We start from the raw sequence: 19,282 nt of genomic DNA, 5'->3' as shown, positions 1-19,282 counted from the left end.
TTAATCCTCATAGCAATAGCTTCCTTTATAGCTGGAATGACATCCACATTCCACCATGTCCAACTTTTTTGTTGAAATAAGGTCTCACTAACATTTTGCCTGGGCTGGTCTTAGTCTACCATCCTCCTGATCCCTACCTCCCAAGAAGCTGGGAGGCACCATACCTGGATTTTTTTTTTTTTTTTCTTTTTGGAAGTCATGGGGCTTGAACTCTGCCTGGCTCTGTCCCTCAGCTCTTCAGCTCAAGGCTAGTGCTCTACCGCAGGAGCCACATCATCACTTCCTGTTTTCTAGTGGTTATTGGAGATAAGAGTCTCCCAGACTTTCCTGCCCGAGCTGGCTTTGAACCGTGATCCTCAGATCTCAGCTCCTGAGTAGCTAGGATTACAGGCGTGAGCCACTGACGACTGGCTGGATTTTTATTTTGTTTATTTATTCAAGCTCTAATCATTCGGTCTAGACAGACCTCAAACTGAATATTTTCCTGCCTCTTCCTCCCAAATGCTGGCTTACAGGCATGTCCTACCATATCTGGTTCCTGTTTTGTTAATGATAGTACCAACCTCCCTGTGTATAAGATGATAGGTATTTTCTGGACCTTCTATCTATATGAACACTTTTCTTGCATTTCTCTACATGGAGTTTCCTGCCTTTGAGGGGCCCTTGTCTTTCTTTCGAAGCTTCCGGCCCTCTGTAGACCACTCACTTGATGGCCTAGAATCCAAAGTGACAAAGGAAAGAAAGTTAGGAAAGAGGGGAGACACAGCTTGCTTTTCTGGCTTAGAGAGAGCTGAGAGTCTCGGTACTTTTGTGTCTCCTCACAGTCCATTTGGGAACAGGAGCGAGTGCCCCTTTGGATCAAGCCATACAAGATTCTTGTGATTTCGGCCGACAGTGGCATGATTGAACCAGTGGTCAATGCTGTTTCCATCCACCAAGTGAAAAAACAGTCCCAGCTCTCCTTGCTTGATTACTTCCTACAAGAGCATGGCAGTTACACCACTGAGGCGTTCCTCAGTGCCCAGCGCAATTTTGTGCAAAGTTGTGCTGGCTACTGCTTGGTCTGCTACCTGCTGCAAGTCAAAGACAGGTGAGTGACTTCTCCCTTCATCTTAATCTTTCCTGGGACCTCTCTGTACCTTCAATTGCAGTCAACAATTGATGAACAAACTTTTTTTTTTGTCAGTCGTGGGGCTTGAACTCGGCTTGGACACTGTTCCTGCGCTCTTCAGCTCAAGGCGAGCGCTCTACCGCTTGAGCCACAGCGCCACTTCTGGTTTTCTAGTGGTTTATTGGAGATAAAAAATCTCACAGACTTTTCTGCCCTGGCTGGCTTTGAATTATGATCCTCAGATCTCAGCCTCCTGATTAGTTAGGATTACAGGCGTGAGCCACCGGTGCCCGGCTACTGGCTGAACAAACTTTTTTTTTTTTTAGAGAGACAAATGTATTTTCTTTCTTTTTTTTTTCAAGAAATTGTACAAAGGAGTTTAATTTCAACAAGTCAGATTATGAATATAGTGCATCTTGGTCACTGTCACCATTCCATTGTTCTCCCCCACCCCTTCCAATCCCACCCATACCTTAAATTATGTAATTCCATTTTACATGTGTATATTGAATATAATGACCATCTGCCCACCTTTCCTTTCTCTATTCATCTGTCCTACTTACCAACAAAACATGTTTAAGGTTCCTGGTATTCATTTGTTAAACCATTTGTTAATTGTTCAGAAGAGTCCCACCATTAGAATCTTCCTGAGTATAACCTTGTGTGTGTGTGTGTGTGTGTGTGTGTGTGTGTGTGTGTGGTGTGTATGTGTGTGTCCTGAGTATAACCTTTAGTGTGTGTGTGTGTGTATGTGTGTGTCCTGAGTATAACCTTTAGTGTGTGTGTGTGTGTATGCGTGTAACTAGCATAAGTTTTCATTTGTTTATAATTTAGATCTCACCTCCTCATGTGAAAGAAAACATGTACCATTTGTACCATTTATCTCTCGGAGCCTAACTTAATTTCACTTTACATATTTTTTTTTTGAGGGCTATCCGTTTCCCTGTGAATGACGCAGTATTATCTTTTCTTTTAAAATAAATTATTATCTTTAAAAGTAGTTGTACGAAGGAGTTGCCATTTAACAAAGCATTTTATAAATCAATTTCATTCCTAATAGATGTTATAAATTTTACTGTATGGGGCTGGGAAGGTGGCTCAGTGGTAGAGCACTTGCCTTGCATGCATGAGGCCCTGGGCTCAATTCCTCAGCACCATATAAGCAGAAAAAGCTGGAAGTGGTGCTGCGGCTCAAGCAGTAGAGCGCTAGCCTTGAGCTGAAGAGCTGAGAGACAGCGCCCAGGCCCAGAGTTCAAGGCCCATGACTGCCAAAAAGGAAAAAAAAAAAATTCTGCTGTGTATATATACCACATTTTCTTAATCCTCTCATCCATTGTCAGACATTAGGGTTGTCTCCATAATTTGGCTATAGTATAGCAATAAACACGAATATGCAAGTGTCTTTACGAAACCTTGACTTCTAATACTGAGTAGATACCCTAGAGTGGTATTGCTGGATCATAGAATAGTTCTATATTTATTTATTTATTTATTTTTGAGGACCCTCCAAATGGCTGTAAAGTAGTTGCAGTAGTTTATATTCCCAACAGGATATTAGGGTTTCTTTTTCTTTTTGGTCGGTCGTGGGGCCTGAACTCTGGGCCTGGGTACTGCCCCCTTCAGCTCTTCAGCTCAAGGCTAGTACCCTATCACTTGAGCCACAGTGCCACTTCCAGCTTTTTCTGCTTATGTGGTACTGAGGAATTGAACCAAGGCCTTCATATATGTAAGGCAAGCACTGTACCAGTGAGCTACCTTCCCAGCCCAGGATATTAGGGTTTCGTTTCCCTTTTCCCCCATATCCCCACTAGTATTTGTTGCTATTCACATATTCTGTTTTGTCAGTTGTGGGGCTTGAACTCAGGGCCTGGGCATTGTCCCTGATCTCTTTCAGTCATGGCCAGTGCTCCGCCACTTTGAGCTACAGTGCCACTTCCCATTTTCTGGTGGTTAATTAGAGAAGAGTCTCACAGACTTTCCTCCCCAGGCTGGTTTTGAACTGCAATCTCAGCGTCCTGTAGCTGGGATTACAAGTGTAAGCCACTGACGCCTGTCTTCATTTCCTTTATGGCCAGACATTATAAACATTTCCTCCTGTGTATTGACCATTCTTACTTCTGACAGTCTGTATTTAGCACCTTTGCCCATTAGTTGGAGTTTTGATTTTGAGGGAATTTAGTTCCTGGAGTTCTTTGTATATTCTGGATATCAGGCCCTTGTCAGATGTATAGCCCATTGTGTAGTTTGTCTTTTTAGCGTAGTTACTATGTCCTTTGCTGTACAGAAACTTTAGCCTGATGCAATGTCAATTCTCTCTCCAATTTTCTGAGTCCCTGGAATTCTATTAAAGAAGTTCCTGTCTATGCCAGTAAATTCTAATGTTTCTCCTGCTCCTTCCTATACTAGTTTCAAGGTTTCAGGTCTTACATTGAGGTCTTTGATCCATTTTGAGTTGATATTAGTCTAAGATGACAGGGATCCAGATCCAATTTCAGTCTTCTACATATGGATATCTAGTTTTCCTAACACCATTTGTTGAAGAGGTTTTTCTTTCAACACGTATTTTTGCCTCCCTTCTCAAATCAGATGACTGTAAGTATATGGGTTTATTTCTGGGTCTTCTGGTCTATCCTGTTGGTTTTCCGACTTATTTTTATGCCAGTTCCAAGCTGTTTTTCTTACTGTAGGCTCTGTAGTAAAGTTTGAGTTCTGGAATTATAATACCTTCTGCTTTTTTTTTTTTTTGGTCTGCATGTGGCTTGAACTCTGGGCCTGGGTGCTGTCCCTAAACTCTTCAGCTTAAGGTGAGCACTCTACCACTTGAGCCACAGCGCCACTTCCAGTTTTCTAGTGAATAAGTTGAGATAAGAGTCTCAAAGACTTTCCTTGCGTGGGCTGGCTTTGAACTGTGATCCTCAGATCTCAGCCTCCTGAGTAGCTAGGATTACAGGTGTAAGCCACTGGTGCCCAGCTTTCCTGCATTTTTTTGTCCATATTTGCTTTGGCTATTTGGGCCTTTTGTGGTTTTATATGAATTTTTGGATTGTTTTCTCTTTATCTCAGTGAAGAATGGCCTTGGGATTTTGATGAATAGTGCGTTAAATTTGTAGATCACCTTTAGTACTGTGGCTATTTTAACAATATTAATTCTGCTGATCCGTGAGTATGGGAGTTCTTTGAACTTCCTGGTGTCTTGTTCAATGTCTTTCTTCAGATTTTTATAGTTTTCGCTATAGAGGTATTTCTGCCTTGGTTAGGTTTATTCTTAGGGTTTTTCTTTTCTGAGGGTATGAGACAAATGTTCATGTAAGCCAAGAAGACAGATTGACAAGTGTTTGAGTAAAGGAGTAAAAAAATGAAGGAGTTGGGGCTGGGAAGGTGGCTCAGTAGTAGAGTACTTGACTTGCATGCATGAGGCCCTGGGTTCAATTCTTCACCACATAAGCAGAAAAAGCCAGAAGTGGCCCTGTGGCTCAAGTGGTAGAGTACAAGCCTTGAGCTGAAGAGCTGAAGGACAGCGCCCAGGCCCAGAGTTCAGGCCCCACAACCGACACACACACACACACACACACACACACACACACACACACACACACACACAAAGGAGTTGTAGGAATGAAAATAAGGTTTTGAGTGGACAAGGACTGAAAAGACAATAGAGATTGGAAAAAGATAAAATTGAGGAATAGTTTGGTTTTTTTTTTTTAAGAAAAATAATGTTTTTAAAATTAAAACAAATTGTGTCAGGGCACATGCCTATAATCCTAGCTACCCAGGAGGCTGAAATCTAAGGATCAAGATTCAAATCCAACTTCGGCAGACTTTTGTGAGAGACTTGTATTGCCAATTAGCCAGCAAAAAGCCAGAACTGATAGCTTAGCTCAAGTGATACAGCACCAGCTGAGTGACAGCACAAAGATGGATATAAGGGACATTATGAAGATGAAGTTGAAACTCACAGCTCTAAGTTTCCTTTCTTTCCATTTCAACATGTGATTTCCACAACTTTCAAAATATCTGTTGTGCTGGGTGCTGGTGGCTCACGCCTGGAATCCTAGCTACTCACGAGGCTGAGATCTGAGATCACGGTTCAAAGCCAGCCCAGGCAGGAACATCCATGAGACTCTTATCTCCAAAAAACTACTAGAAAACCAGAAGTGGCGCTGTGGCTCAAGTGGTAGAGCGTTCACCTTGAGCTGAAGAGCACAGGGCAGTGCCCAGGCCCAGAGTTCAAGCCCCAGGACTGACCAAAAAAAAAAAAAAAATCAAAGTATCTGTTGTTTTGCCCAGAATACCATATTTGTCAGTATCAGATGACCTTTATGAGGCCTTCCTACACATGGAGAGAAAGCACATCTTGCATGTAGTTAATAATACCACCCAGACTCTGCCCTACAGTAAGCCAGCATAGGTTCTGCATCTGAGGTCGTTAGAAGAATATAATTATAATGAGCTGATTGCAAGTTTTAGACTGACCCTGAAATGTCAGGATTTTGAACCCAGTGCCTAGAGAGCCTAGAACTTAGCACCAGGGTTGAGTAAATGGAGTCAAAGAAACTGGCATTAGTCAGGCCTCAAGGGCTTTTCTTAAGTGTTTGGAAGGTGAAAGTCTATCCTTTGGGGAAGAAGAGCCAGGCAACTGAGTAAACTCAATAATAACTTTTTTTATTTAGCAGATTCCCAAGCTTGAACTTAGTACTTCATGCTCTTGTTTGGGTCATTTGCTCACAATTGGTACTCTACCACTTAAGCCATGACTCCAACTCTGGCTTTTTTGCTGGTTAATTGGAGATGGAATCACATATGATTTTCCATGCATGTTGGCTTTGAACAACAGTCCTTAGGTCTCAGCCTCCTGGGTAGCTAGGGTTATGTCTTGAGCCACCAACTCAATAATAGGACTATGTCTTTTTTTCTTTTTCTTTTTCTGGGCCTGGGGCTTGAACTCAGGGCCTGGGTACTGTTGCTTTTGTTCAAGGCATGTACTCTACCACTGGAGCCACAGTGCCACTTCTAGCTTTTTTGAGTTTACTGGAGATAAGAGTTTCACAGACTTTCTTGCCTAGGCTGACTTCACGGCAGCTTAGTGTTATGTCTTGAGCCCCTAGCTCAATAAGCAAGCTGAGGAGCCAGGCGCTGGTGGCTCATGCCTATAATCCTAGCTATTCAGGAGGCTGAGATCTGAGGATCGCAGTTCAAAGACTGCCTGGGCAGGAAAGTCCATGAGACTCTTTTATCACCAATTAACCACCAGAAAACCAGAAATGGCCCTGTGGCTCAAATGGTAGAGTACTTGCCTTGAGCTGAAGAGCTCAGGGATAGTACCCAAGCCCTGAGTTCAAGCCCCAGGACTGCCAAAAAAAAAAAAAAGCAAGCTGGGTGCTAGTGGCTCTTAACTATAACCCTAGCAACTTAGGAGGCTGAGATCTGAGGATCACAGTTTGAAGCAAGCCTGTGCAGACAAACCCAAGAGACTTATCTCCAATTAAGTACCAAAAAGGAAGAAGTGGGGCTATGGCTCAAGTAGTAGAGCGCTAGCCTTGAGCACAAAAGTTCAAGGGCAGCTCCCAGGCCACGAATTCATGCCCCAGAAACACACACACACACACACACACACAAGGGCAGCTCCCAGGCCACGAGTTCATGCCCCAGAACCAACACACACACACACACACACTGTAGGACTATTCTTGGTTATGCACCACAAAGGTGAGGAAAAAAATTATTGGAGTTGATCAACTCTAGGCTTCAATTTGTAAAAAATACATGCTGAGAGACCAGCCAGGTATGGTGGTACAAACCTATAATCCTAGCTATTTGAAATAGAGGTGGGAGGGTCATGGTTTGAGGCTAACCTGAGCATAAAAGTTTGCAAGACTCATCTAAACCAATGGATGTGAAGGCACAAGTAGGAGGCTCCCAAGCCAGGCGACTAAGTCCAAGCTCAAAGTAAGACCCATCTCAAAAATAACCTATGCAAGCGCTGAGAATGTGACTTAGTGGCAGAGTGCTTGTCTAGCATGCATGAAGCCCTGGGTTCAAGTCCTCAGTATCACCTAAATAGAAAGGGCTGGATGTGGCACTGTGGCTCAAGTGGTGGAGTCCCAGCCTTGAGCATAGAGACACTCGGAGACAGAGCCAAGGCCCTAAGTTTAAGCCCCAGGACTGGCCCAAAAAAAAAAAAAAAGCAAAAAAGGCTGGATGCACAGCTCAAGAGGTAGACCATCTGCCTAGCAAGCATATACCACTGAATCACACCTGTAATCCTAGCGTCTGCGGAGGCTGAGATCTGAGGATCATGGTTTGAAGCCAGCCCGGGCAGGAGAGTCTGTGAGACTTATCTCCAATTAGACAGACAGACAGACACGCACACACATACACACACACACACACACAAAGTGATAAGTGGTAGAGTGTCAATCTTCTGTTTCTCCTTAGTCTTGGAACTTTGGACAAAAAAATTAACTGTGGGAGGAAGGACTCAGGTAGGCCTTGTTCTCCTTCTACCACCCCCCTCCTCTTTTTGGCAGATCAACTCCAGAAGGTAGCCCTCTGACACAGCTCTCAGACTAACAAAGCCTCTATTGACAGTGAGGAGATTGGTTATACTGAATAGGCCAGGCCTTACATGCTTCGCATGTTAATTGTTCTTTCCACTGGCCATTCATGTGGGAATCACAAAGACCTGGGATTTATCTCCCTTTAACTCTTCTTTCCCTACTGATGGCCTGTAAGGCTTGGCTCCTGAGTTTTTAACCTAAGCGATTTAGAACTTACTGCTTGAAATGCCTATACTGTTTTACATTTAAACACACTGAGCCTCATTGCCTCTAATTATTGGTCCCTTTTGATGGAGCCTCTTCTGCAGTAGGCTGATAGGGATTACAAACAAAACATAGGTAAATCTGTCCTGTGTCGAGGCCACACACTTAGCAAAGTAATGTCTGTGATAGCTGGCTGGAAGCTCAGAGGCCTTTGCTTCAGGACTTGCTACTCGATTTGGTTCAGTCAGGTTGCTAGATATATGATTTCTGGGAAACTGGGATAATCTTAAACTATTTTTTATTAATCGCAATTTCAGATCCCACCGCCTTTAGTGGTTCTTTTTACACTTCCTTTCTTTCCACCAGTAACTTTGGAGCCAGTTATAGGCAGGAAGGTACCATGGATGAGTACTCCCCTGCCTGTTAGCCCGTGGCCAGTGTATTGCATCTTAAAGTCCCAGCCTTAGGTTTACTGTGTCTCCTCTCCTTCCTCAGGCACAATGGGAACATCCTTCTTGATGCAGAAGGCCATATCATCCACATCGACTTTGGCTTCATCCTGTCCAGCTCACCCCGAAACCTGGGCTTTGAAACATCAGCCTTTAAGCTGACCACAGAGTTTGTGGATGTGAGTCAGAAAGGAGGCTGTGTCTCCAGGATCACTGTCTTTCTCTCTCACGGGAAGAGAACTGGTGGATTTCCCTGAGATTTGGGAGGAACAGAACAGAAATGACAGTCAGGATGAGGCAAAATTTCCTGGGAGCTTCCTGCCCTTGTAGGGGAATGAGGAAATAAGAGTTGGCATGGTTGCTCCGAGAACTAGTTCTTTATTTTTTGGTCCATCATGAGGCTTGAACTCAGGGCTTGGGCTCTCTCCCTGAGTTTTTCTGCTCAAGGCTAGCACTCTACCACTTTGAACCACAGTTCCACTTCTGGTTTTCTGGTGGTTAATTATAAACAAGAGTCTCATGGACTCTCCTGCCTGGACTGGCTTTGCAATCCTCAGATCTCAGCCTCCTGAGTACCTAGGATTACAGGCGTGAGCTACCAGCACCTAGCTGAGGAAGTAGTGCTGAAGGCCCTTGGGACAAGGTCCATACCTACCAGAAGCATGTTTGTTCACATGACTTTCCCTTCCCAGGTAATGGGTGGCCTGAATGGTGACATGTTCAACTACTACAAGATGCTCATGCTGCAAGGGCTGATCGCCGCTCGCAAACACATGGATAAGGTGGTGCAGATCGTGGAGATCATGCAACAAGGTGCGGCTAGGGAGAGCTCAGGTCCCAGGGCGCCTCAGGATCCCACTCAGGCTGGGGCCCTGAAGTTTAGGACTTCCAGAAAGTTGATTCCACTGTAAAATTCAAGGTTAACCAGAGGATTTCTGGCTCTGACCCAGTGCTCTGTTTTTCCTTTGGAACCCTGGCAGAGCTGGGTCTCGGGTGGGAGGAAGGAGACAGCAGAAAGGACTTCTTAGGCACCCTCAGGAAGAGCAGCCCTCGTTTCTGGTCCTTCTAACCACCCTATCTAGCACTGGACATTAGTCTCCCGCTCCTGCATCATTTTGCCAATTCAGATTCCTCCCATTCCACTGTGACCTCTCATTGCCCTAGCCCAGCCACCCTGGGGTGCCACCTGCCTTTCCATACTACTCCCCTGTCCTGCCCCGACTCTCTCCTTTTCGTCTTTATGATTCAACTTCCTGGTTGCCTTCACACCTGTAGTTGTTTGATCAGGATGCCCTCTTCTACCCGCTTCTCTAGGCCCTCCTCCCCCTCTTCCTCCCAAGGCTTCAGATGTACACCAGATCTGAGCTGCCAGTCTCCTCCCCTCCATACCCCTACCCCACAGGTTGTCGCCGTTGCTCAGGAGCATCCCCGTCTGGCCCCGTGATGACCGTGGCCCAGGTCATCTGTGAGTGTCAGACGTAGCGTAGACAGAGGCCTGCAACCAGATAAGTGTGCAGGGCCCATTTCCAGAGCCTCTTCCCAGCCTTCCTTCCCCATGGGCCCTAAGCCTCTGCTCCCTCAACTCTCCTTACTGGGGGAGAGATGGCGTGGGCTCCCATCCCTCCTCTGCCCATATGCCCTCACATGCAGAGGGGCTAAGGAGTATGGGGTGAAGGTGGGCTCCAGACAAGGGTGCCCACCAGCTGCTGCTCTCGGCACCAGTGCAGTAGCACCCACACCGCGGACCTTTGGGAAAGGGAGGGAAGAGGTACTTCAAGATACCCCTGACTGCATTCCTGGTGGTGGCCGCTCTTGACTTTCCTCTATCCATCTGTGATCCCTGTCCCCCGACCCCCAGGCTCTCAGCTGCCTTGCTTCCACGGCTCCAGCACCATTCGCAACCTTAAAGAGAGATTCCACATGAGCATGACTGAGGAGCAGCTCCAGCTGTTGGTAGAGCAGATGGTGGATGGCAGTATGCGGTCTATCACCACCAAACTCTATGATGGCTTCCAGTACCTCACCAACGGCATCATGTGACACTCTCCTTCTCAGGCCCAGCAGTAGTGGGGGGCATCTATGGCACCCTCCCCGGGAGGGCCCTTGTCGAAGAAACCCCAAACCATGAAATCCCACCTACCCAACCATCCACCCAAGGGAAATAGAAGGCAAGAAATACAAAGGATCATGTGGTAACCGTGAGAGCTTGCCAAGGGGTGGGAGAGCCAGCTAAGGGGTCCAGACCTGCCGGGGTTCCTATGCCCTGCGGTGTCAGTACTACCACCTGACAAGACTCCAGGATCACTGCCCTCCAGAGAACAGAGGACGAATGAGGGGCACCAGGGCCTTTCTTCTCACCAGGATAGGATCTGAGGCTCTTTTCCACAGGCCATCTTTAATCTTTTCTGGGCCCCAGCAAAGGGAGAAGAGTGGGTTCTTGGTACTTAGGATTTGATCCTATAGTTGGCCTTTGGCCATGCTGCTGCCCAACTCTCCTCTGCCAGGGACTGACCCCCAGCCAGAGTTCCCCTTGGTAGGTGGGCTCTGACATAGGTTCCTGAAGTTGCTGAGCTTCCCTGTCATGGCGGTGAGGAAGGGAATTACCACAATCCCTCCAGCATATTGAGGGTACTGGCCTAGCCATGAGGAATTCCTTCCCCTCATACCTTCCTTACACCCAGGGAAATGGCTCTCGATTTTTTATTTTTAATTTTTGTCTGAAATAAAGTCCTTAGTTAGCCACCTGTGTCCTATCTGAGTTGATCACTTCTTGGGGGGGTGGGAACTGCATCCAAGATACAAAAGGCCGCACACAGCACAGGTGGAAAGCTTGCTCTTCCCTGCAGAGGAGGGACTGCCCCGTTCTGCCTCTCGCCCCCTCCCGGTCAATCCATTGTCCAAGTCATATACAAAGAGCAACCTGAGTGGGGATTAAACCACGAGCAGTTTTAATGGTCTGGTTTTCTCCCTCCTGTTTTCTCCCACTGTTAGTATTATTACAAGAATAAAGGATTCCTGAGAGCCTGTCTCCTCCTCTCCCTGGGCCCCCTTTGACAGGACTCATCCCCACCAACCTCCCCGCTGAACTTCTGGGGGGAAAAAAGAAGTAAAAGGCACTGCAGGGTGGGGGCGTGAGTGCCAGGGTGCTGGGGCAAGACCTGGCGCGGAGAGCAAGAGCCTAGTCTGCCCTGAAGGAATTGTGGAAGGCTGTGGCCAGCCCCCCCCCTTCCTGTGCCTGATCGCAGACTTTACCTAGGTCCCATCCCCCATCCTCAGCCACACACTGAGGGTCTGCAGCAGGAACATAATTAGTGTTGAGTTCAGAAAGGAGGAATGGAAGGCTCATTTGACTAGGACCCAAGGGCCAAACCCGAGGGAGGGGAGGTTATAAATCACTATAATCCTCAAAAGCTTTTTCCTTCAGGATTTGGAGAAACTGAACAAAATGTGAATGTTAAACAAATTCCCCAGCCCAGGGACTGGGTGGCAGCAGCAGTGAAACCCAGGCTCCTTGCCTGGGGGAGGGGGGGGTGGGAGGAGAGGGAAGGGCTGGTCAGTCCCAGCCTGGGGCCTAGTTCTCCCCACTGCCCCCCTGCCGAGCCCTGATGAACGCCATGCCATGCGTGCGGAAATGGGTCTTGAGGTTGAGCGGACTATCACAGCTCTTGCCACAGACCTTACAGGTGAGTGGGCCTCCAGGAGCTGGCAGGAGCGAATCTCCACTCTCTAGGTCAGACCTTGTTGGGGGAGCAGCCTCTTCCTCCCCATCCTCCAGCCCCAGGGCACTGGCTCTACCCACACCCCGTTTCTTCTTGTGGCTGATGAATCGATGGCGGCTCAGGGAGCCTGGGGAGGCAAAGCACAAGCCACAGTCCAGGCACTGCTGGGCTCCACCATCCACCCTCAAGCCCACCACGACGCTTTGCTCCACTGAGCCGCTGCTCCGGTAGCGGAGTGGGCCGTGGCCACCTGCCCCGGGGCCGCCCCTGGGGGACTTGGCTGGCGGTGTTGTGCTGTCAGGCTCCTCACTGCAGGAGTCAGAAGACGGACGGCGCTTCCTTCCTGGTCCCTGGAGAAGAATGGGAGACACTGGGCGTTACCACCAACCTCACTCTCTCTGGTCCCCTCAATCTGGCTTGCGGGGACCAGGGTCTGCACCTGCCAGTCTCCCACTCCGTGGTCTCAATATATACGGGGCCTCTGCCTACCTGGGCTCTGGCACCAGAACCTCGAGCCATGGTACTCCCTGACTGGACCCCGAGGGGCAGGCCGTGCCGGACCTGGACATGTTTCTCCAGGATCAGGCGACTGCTGAAGGTGCGCTTTCCCTCTGTGCAATACCTAGAACGAGGGGAGAGGACAGACTGGCACCACACGTACAGCTCGAAGGCCAAGGCCCAGCACCTGAGGGGGGCTGCCAGAGCAGAGGGAGGCCTCCTCCAGGAAGAGGCAGGCAGGAAGGTACTCTGGGTTCTTGGGCTGGAAAAGGAGTGGGAAGCAAAGGTTACCTGCATGGGTAAACTCGCTTGATTCCCTCGTGGTTGACCCTGACATGGCGCCTCAGGCTGGGGGCAGAGCAGAAGGAGCGCTCACACAGGCGACAGGGGAACTTTTTCACTGACTAGGAGAACGGAGGGTGAGAGATTTCAGAGCCAGGCTTCAGGAGCCAACCTCGGGGCTGCCTGGCCCATCCCATCCCAGCCGGGGTGGCTCACCTTGCCATGCTCCTTCTTCATGTGAGCCACATACTCGTCACGCTCAGGGAACCAGGAGTGACAAAGGCCACAGGTCCAGCCTCCAGGCCCCCCACCCCCACCTTTGACACCTTTGCTTCCCAGTTCCCGCCTGGGCCGTTTGGAGGGGCGAGGGGGCGAGGGGGAGCTGGGCGGCTCTTCTTCGGAAGATGAAGATTCCTCAGTAGCGGGGGCTGCCCCTTCTCCAGTCACAGCCAGCTCCTCGGGCTCAGTCTTGGGCGTGAGAAGAGCACCTCCACCCCCTTTCCCAGCAGTCTCCTCCCCACCCCGTCCAGGTGGATGGGTGTTCTGTGAAAGACACAAAGCAAGTGGCTGTTACGGGAAAGGAGGGACTGGCTTTGCCGGCTGGAAGGCTGTGTGTGCAGACATGGCCTATGTCAACCAACCCGGCCAAGCACCTATGATCCCCTAGCTCTTGGAGCCTATACCTTGAGATGATCCAGCATGGTCCGTTTTTGGGCAAAGAGCAGTGGACAAGATGGGCATTTAAAAACACTGACGCGCTGGGGCATCAGGTGCTGGTCGAAGTGGGCAGAAAGGAGGGGTTTGTGGGTAAAGACTGTGTCACACATGGCGCACTTGTAGATCAGCCTGTGGGGCAGAAGGGACAGGGCGGACATCAGGATGGGAGCTCTGCTCCCGTCCCGCCCTCCGACCCACCCCTCTTCCCTAGGCTTTCTCCCCAGCTCTCACTTGGCTTGCTGCATGAGGAAGCTGGGATGCTGGGAGTAAAGGTGGGCATGGGCGCTGGGTCCAGACTTGAAGGCCATGGGGCAGATGGGGCACTTGTGGAAAATTTCGCAGTGCGATGCCTGGACATGAGACTTGATGGAGTTCACACCTCCAAACACCACTGCGCAGCTAGGGCACCTGGTGGAGGAAGCGGAAGGCGCCGTGATGAGGCAGGGCCATTCCAAAGCCCCTACCCCCACCCCATACTTAATCGCCGAGGCCTGGGTGGATTCCAAGAAAGGAATCAGCAGTGGAGCATGAACAAAGTAGAAAAGGAAGAGCTAGAGACCCAGTCCCCTGCTCTCCCCTGGGGATCCCCAAGGGGAGTGCCTGAAGGCAGGCGATGATGTCACAGGGCTGAGTCTGACAGCTAGCAGAGCTGGAGGGATAGAGAGATGGACTTTGTTTGAGGTCATCTAAAAGGCTGCGGCTGAGACAAGAGGCCCTGAGGCTGTACAGGGGGGCGAGGGGCACAAGGTACCTGTATCCTACACGGCGAGAAAAGTGCAGACAGGCCTCCTGCAGGTGGGTTTGAAAATTGGCTTGCAGGAAGTTGCCTCCACACTCAGGACAGACGTGGGGGGGCCGGTTCTTATGCGTGCGTTGATGGGCACTGAAGCTGCAGCGGTTGGGGAGCATCATGGGGCAGGAGGGGCACACCTGTGGAGGGGATTAAACAAGGTTCAGTTGGTAAGGGTGCCCTAATCTCCGTCATGTCTCCTAACCAAGCCTCCAATGCCTTCCTAGAGCCTATCTTCGGTGTATGGCTGTCCCCTACCCCAGAGGAGGGCTGGGAAAGGCAACTCACGTTGCTGGTGGCCCCGGGTGCGGGGGGCCCCAGCTGCTGGAAATGGGCTGCCATGCCAGCCTTGTCCCGGCACTGCTCCTTGCACTCCAGACAGCGAAAGCATGTGTAAGTGGAGGTGGCAGGGACAACAGGCGGCTCTGTGGAGAGTGGCAGCACAGGGGCTTCGGTGGCAATGGCAGCAATGGCAGAGGCGGTGATGGCCCCCTCACCCTTGCCGAAGATGGGCAAGGCCAGAGGTCCGGGGACAGACGGCACAGCCACAGGCAGCAGGGGTGTGATGTCCGGCTGCCCCACCATCTGATCGAGGGCTACAGGCCTCATGACTAAATGCGAGCACTGCATGACAAGCCCCTTGTCCTTGTGCTCGCGTGCGTGTAAGAGTAAGCTGCATTTGTTGAAGAAGACCAGACGGCGGGCACAGTGGTTGCAGGTGACCTCAATGCGCATGCTCCGGCGGTCATAGTGGCGTGCCAGGCTCTTCTCCAATGAGAAGGCATCCCCACACTCGAGGCAGCGGTAGCCCGTCGGAGGCAAGGCCAGTCCGGCCTCGGCTGGTGGGCTCAGGTTGGGTCGGTAGGCCGGCAGCAGGTTCTTGCTGTTGAGGATTTTGTTGAAGGCTTCCACTAGGCTGGACTGAGTCCGTGAGATCACCGTGCTACTTGCGGGGCCTGGAGCAGGAACAGGCTTTGAAGGCTGCACCATCATCACAGAGGCACCATTTAACTTCTGTCCCCCTGTTCCCAGCCCTGCCCGCAAATCAACCTTGGGCAGAGCTTGGGGCACCAGGCCTAGCACATTCTTAATCATCTTAGGGCTGGTGGCAGTCCCCCCAGGCAAAACCACAGCTTTTCGAGCCACACTAGCCGCCATGAGCATGGCCGTGCTGGCGTTCTGGATGGTGGCCACGGGCAGCACAGTGCCTTTGAGCCTAGTGCCATCACCCAACTGCACACTCACCACCTTCGGACCCTCAGCGTTTGGGGCTACAGGGGACAACTTCAGTAGGCTAGCTTCAGCCAGGAAGGCCCCTTCAGCCAAGGGGACAGGAGGATCAGGGTCTGAGGGGATCCTGGTTACGGTTCTCGTGATATTGCCACAGGATGTTTTAATGGTCTTGATCCGCACTTTAAGGGGCCTAGAAGAGTTGGAGGAGGCAGGGGAGTCATTGCTGTCCTCGTCTGCAGCATCAGCGCCGCTGGAGGGGCTCTGCGGACTTCTTGGGGGTGATTTTTCCACTGGCTCCTCATCTTCTTCCTTCAAGGGCTTACAGCTGGGAACTTTAGGGGAAGCAGGTGGGCTTTGATGCCCGGGAGACTGCTTAAAGAAGGACACCCCAGCAACCTGAGGAGGTGAGGTGCTGGAAGGGACATCTGTGTCCTTGGCGCTATAGCCTCTCTGGGCTAGGCCCTGGGAATGACTAGGGCTGCAGCTTTCCTGTTTCAAGGTCCCTAGTGGTGGGGGGGAAGAACTAAGGGGCACCAGGACTGGGCTATTCTCTGGGGCTAGCTCAAAGGAAGAGGGGAACGGAGGTGGGCTCATGGCCCCAGCCTGAGAGGGTGAGGGTGCAGAAGGCAAGGGATCCGGGTGCTCGCCTGGTTCAGGTCCAAAATGAGCAAAGAGATCCAAGGGAGCTTTGCCTTCCAAAGTTTTTTCTTTCCAGCCATCCCCAGTGGGAGGAGCTGGAGAGTTGGGGGTTTCTGGGAGGGATGGCTCAGGCCCACCAAATCCATTTTGCATTAGACAAGGCCCCACAGTCCCTTCCTTAGTGGCCTCCCCAGGTGGGATCTCTTCCTCTCCTGAACCCCCAGCCAGAGTCTCAGGCTGCTCAGGACACACTGTGTTCTTGACAATGACGCTGACGGTAGAAGTGTCCTGCGGTGGCAGGCCGTGGTCAGAGGCTGGAACTTCAGAGTTATCTTCAAGAGCTGCTGCTGCTGCACCTTCAGCTTCACTTCCTACATTGGGTCCTGGCTTCCCTGAGCCCCCTGGCCCCTCATTTTCTTCAGATCCAGAATGGATGGCTTCATTCGCATCAATATCAGGGATATCAAAGGCAGCAAGAAGGTCATCAAAATCAGGGGTCTTCATGTCCCCCATATCGTCAGGCCCCAGACCTGATGAAAACAAGAGGAGAAAGGAGAAACTGAAATGCCTGGAATAGAGACGTTACACCTCTGCCTTCAGGATCTCCAAACTTAGCCCCTCCCTCTTGATACACCTTCACCATACCATAGGATCCTAGAGGACTTTGGGTGCCAAACCCTAGATCAAGTGAGTGGGTGGGCACATAGGACCAACAGAGAAAACAGAGGAAGAGAGAGTCTCAGAAATACATAGAAGATGCCAGGCACAAGTGGCTCACACCTGTAATCCTAACTACGCAGGAGGCTGAGACCTGAGAAGAGAGGTTCAAAGCCAGCGTGGGCAGGAAAGTCCATGAGACTCTTAGCTCCAATAAACCACCAGAACACTGGAAGTGAAGTTGTGGCTCAACGTAATAGAGTGCTCACTTTTGAGCAAAATAGCTCAGGGATAGTGCCCAGGCCCTGAGTCTAAGCTTTACAACTGGAAAAAAGAAAAGAAAAGAAAAGAAAGAAAGAAAGATAGATAGATAGATAGTGGAGGGAGATCAGTGAGCAACTTGGTTGAACTAGCTCATCCCTCCCGTGCTCAGCACAGAAAACCATTAGTCACCAGTATTATTAAGGAGAAAGATGGAAACGATGCTCGATGTCTAAGGATTTATTTGTATCAGCAAGGGATAAATGCACTCTCTTCATGGATTTGGTGTTCACAGAGATTTGAAAAGACATCTATACAAAATGCAGTGACTAAAGCCAAGACCTGGGATAGTTTTCCACTTTAGTTTTCTCACAAGGCCACTCCATAAGCAAGCTCTTTCCCTGCCTGACTTTTACTGTCTGAAAGAGGGGACAAATGATATATCACAAGGTTATTCTAAGCACATGAACTTGTGAATATGAAAATCAGGATACAATCTATTATTACAGCTGAGCCAAACAAGTACCTGTGAGGCCAAAGAGGAGCTGGGAAGGAACACCCATTGGACACACTAGGGCTGGGGTCAGAGACAAGAGTCAAGGGTCATGTAAGGTCAAGGGTGGACACATGTGGCCACCAGAGCCATCCCAAGATTTATCTTAGTAGGGAGAAAAAGACCCAGGAAGATGAAGATAGAAAGAATGCTATACAGGAACAAAAAGAAACAAAGAGAAGAAAGACAGAGGGGGAAAATGGTGACAGCAACCTGGTCACAAAGGGCCCTGGCTCCTTTCCTGTCACAAACACCTGCTGCTTGCTCACCTACCTTCCCCAGAGTGCCTCCTCTCTCCTCCCCATCTTGCTCTCTCAGGGCTAAAACTCCAGGGTATAAGAATATCCAGCATAACTGCCATGATGGGGAAAGCTAGTTCCCTTCCCCTGTCATTTCTGCTCTGAACTACTTACCCCAAGTCTATCCTCCTAAATCAAACTCTTATCTTCCACTGGCAACAAGAGTCTTAAGAAGTCTAACTCAACTCCCTACCTGGCCCAGTGTAAACACACACACACACACACACACACAGTACCACAAGAACTTATGGGGCACTTAATCAACAAGGAGGCCAGCTCAGAGTACCTCCTCCCATAAGAGTTTCTGTATCTAGAAAGAAGTAACTGAACAAGTCCATCCTTACACAGTCCTTGTCCAGGGTGTGAGCCATTTCCCAGGGCCAATTCTCTCACCTCTTTCCAGCCTTCAGACTGTAACTGGAGATGGTCCCAGCAGGTGGCAGCTGGCATTGCTCAAACCAAGGAGGGGGTTGGGGAGATGGGTACCAACTACAGGAAGAAAGGGGAGTGTGCCTTGCACCCTGCCCCCCCCTCTCCCCCCCAACACACACACTTAATTCTGCAGACTCTGGGTTTAAACAAAGAGCTTGCTTTTGCCTTGATCAATCGCTAGGGCCCTCCTTTGCTTGGGTCCCTCCCCCCCGGGAGAGTCCTGAGCTATCTTCCACTCTGGCCCCCAGCAAAGGGGGTTGGTGGAGCACAGGCCAGTGGTCACTATGAGAAAACACCTGCGAACTTGCCTTTACTAACCATCTGCTTCTCTAGTGTGCAAGTGACTTAGAGGTCATCCCGTCGCCACCTGGAGCAAACAGCCGTCCAACCAGCGGAGGCTCCCCAACTCCACAGCGCAGGCCTTTCTGCGGCTGCTGTGGCTGGTCTCCAGGGCTCCCGCCTCGCCCGCCCCCTTCTCCCGGTGTTCCTCAAAAGCCAACGGAGAAAGGGCTTAAAGAGTTAGGGGTGAACAGACAGGGGGGTTGGGTGGGGAGGGGGCTCCGATGCCCTTTGCCCGGGGCCAAGGCCTGCTGCGCAAAGGGCAAAGGGGCCGGGCGGGCGCCTGGCCGGGGGCGATTACTGCGGCCAAGCTGGGCAGCGGGCGGAATTAAGTCTCTGCCATCTGCCGAGGGCTGGCGCGAGGAGCAAGTCTGGGGGTGTGAGGAGGGGACGGGATGCACAGGAGGGGGGGGGGCAATAAAAGCGAACGGGGAAACTGAGGCGTGCGGCATTTCTTTTTCCACTGGCCGCAAAGTGAAAGCCGGGCCTCGACCAGACCAGGCCCTGCGGGAGCTGCGGCGCAGCACCTCGGGCTCTGA

The 19,282-nt window shown here is 50.3% G+C and overlaps 2 protein-coding genes across 5 annotated transcripts in view; one reads left to right on the top strand and one right to left on the bottom strand.

Moving 5' to 3' along the window:
• Positions 1 to 11,068, top strand: part of Pi4kb (phosphatidylinositol 4-kinase, catalytic, beta) — a 62,719-nt gene extending 51,651 nt beyond the window's left edge. For 3 of the 4 annotated variants that reach the window (XM_013015234.1, XM_013015235.1, XM_013015232.1), the window contains 4 exons: positions 825 to 1,090; positions 8,371 to 8,503; positions 9,017 to 9,137; positions 10,183 to 11,068. In XM_013015234.1, coding sequence (XP_012870688.1) covers positions 825 to 1,090; positions 8,371 to 8,503; positions 9,017 to 9,137; positions 10,183 to 10,364 — 702 coding nt within the window. In that variant the 3' untranslated portion in view covers positions 10,365 to 11,068. The remainder of the gene's footprint in view (positions 1 to 824; positions 1,091 to 8,370; positions 8,504 to 9,016; positions 9,138 to 10,182) is intronic. The other variant, XM_013015236.1, reaches the window with a different exon arrangement.
• Positions 11,069 to 11,543: 475 nt separating this feature from the next.
• Znf687 (zinc finger protein 687) overlaps positions 11,544 to 19,282 on the bottom strand; it is a 17,696-nt gene continuing 9,957 nt past the window's right edge. The window contains exons 2-9 of the mRNA XM_013015231.1: positions 14,619 to 16,732; positions 14,292 to 14,470; positions 13,772 to 13,948; positions 13,507 to 13,669; positions 13,040 to 13,366; positions 12,833 to 12,945; positions 12,533 to 12,665; positions 11,544 to 12,393 (exon numbers count right to left, since the gene is read on the bottom strand). Of these exons, the coding sequence (XP_012870685.1) occupies positions 11,896 to 12,393; positions 12,533 to 12,665; positions 12,833 to 12,945; positions 13,040 to 13,366; positions 13,507 to 13,669; positions 13,772 to 13,948; positions 14,292 to 14,470; positions 14,619 to 16,715 (3,687 nt within the window). The 5' untranslated portion in view covers positions 16,716 to 16,732 and the 3' untranslated portion in view covers positions 11,544 to 11,895. The remainder of the gene's footprint in view (positions 12,394 to 12,532; positions 12,666 to 12,832; positions 12,946 to 13,039; positions 13,367 to 13,506; positions 13,670 to 13,771; positions 13,949 to 14,291; positions 14,471 to 14,618; positions 16,733 to 19,282) is intronic.

Source organism: Dipodomys ordii, unplaced genomic scaffold, assembly GCF_000151885.1.
Source record: "Dipodomys ordii isolate 6190 unplaced genomic scaffold, Dord_2.0 Scaffold26, whole genome shotgun sequence".
NCBI classification, from domain to species: domain Eukaryota; kingdom Metazoa; phylum Chordata; class Mammalia; order Rodentia; family Heteromyidae; genus Dipodomys; species Dipodomys ordii.
This window is presented reverse-complemented; position numbering and strand designations above follow the sequence as displayed.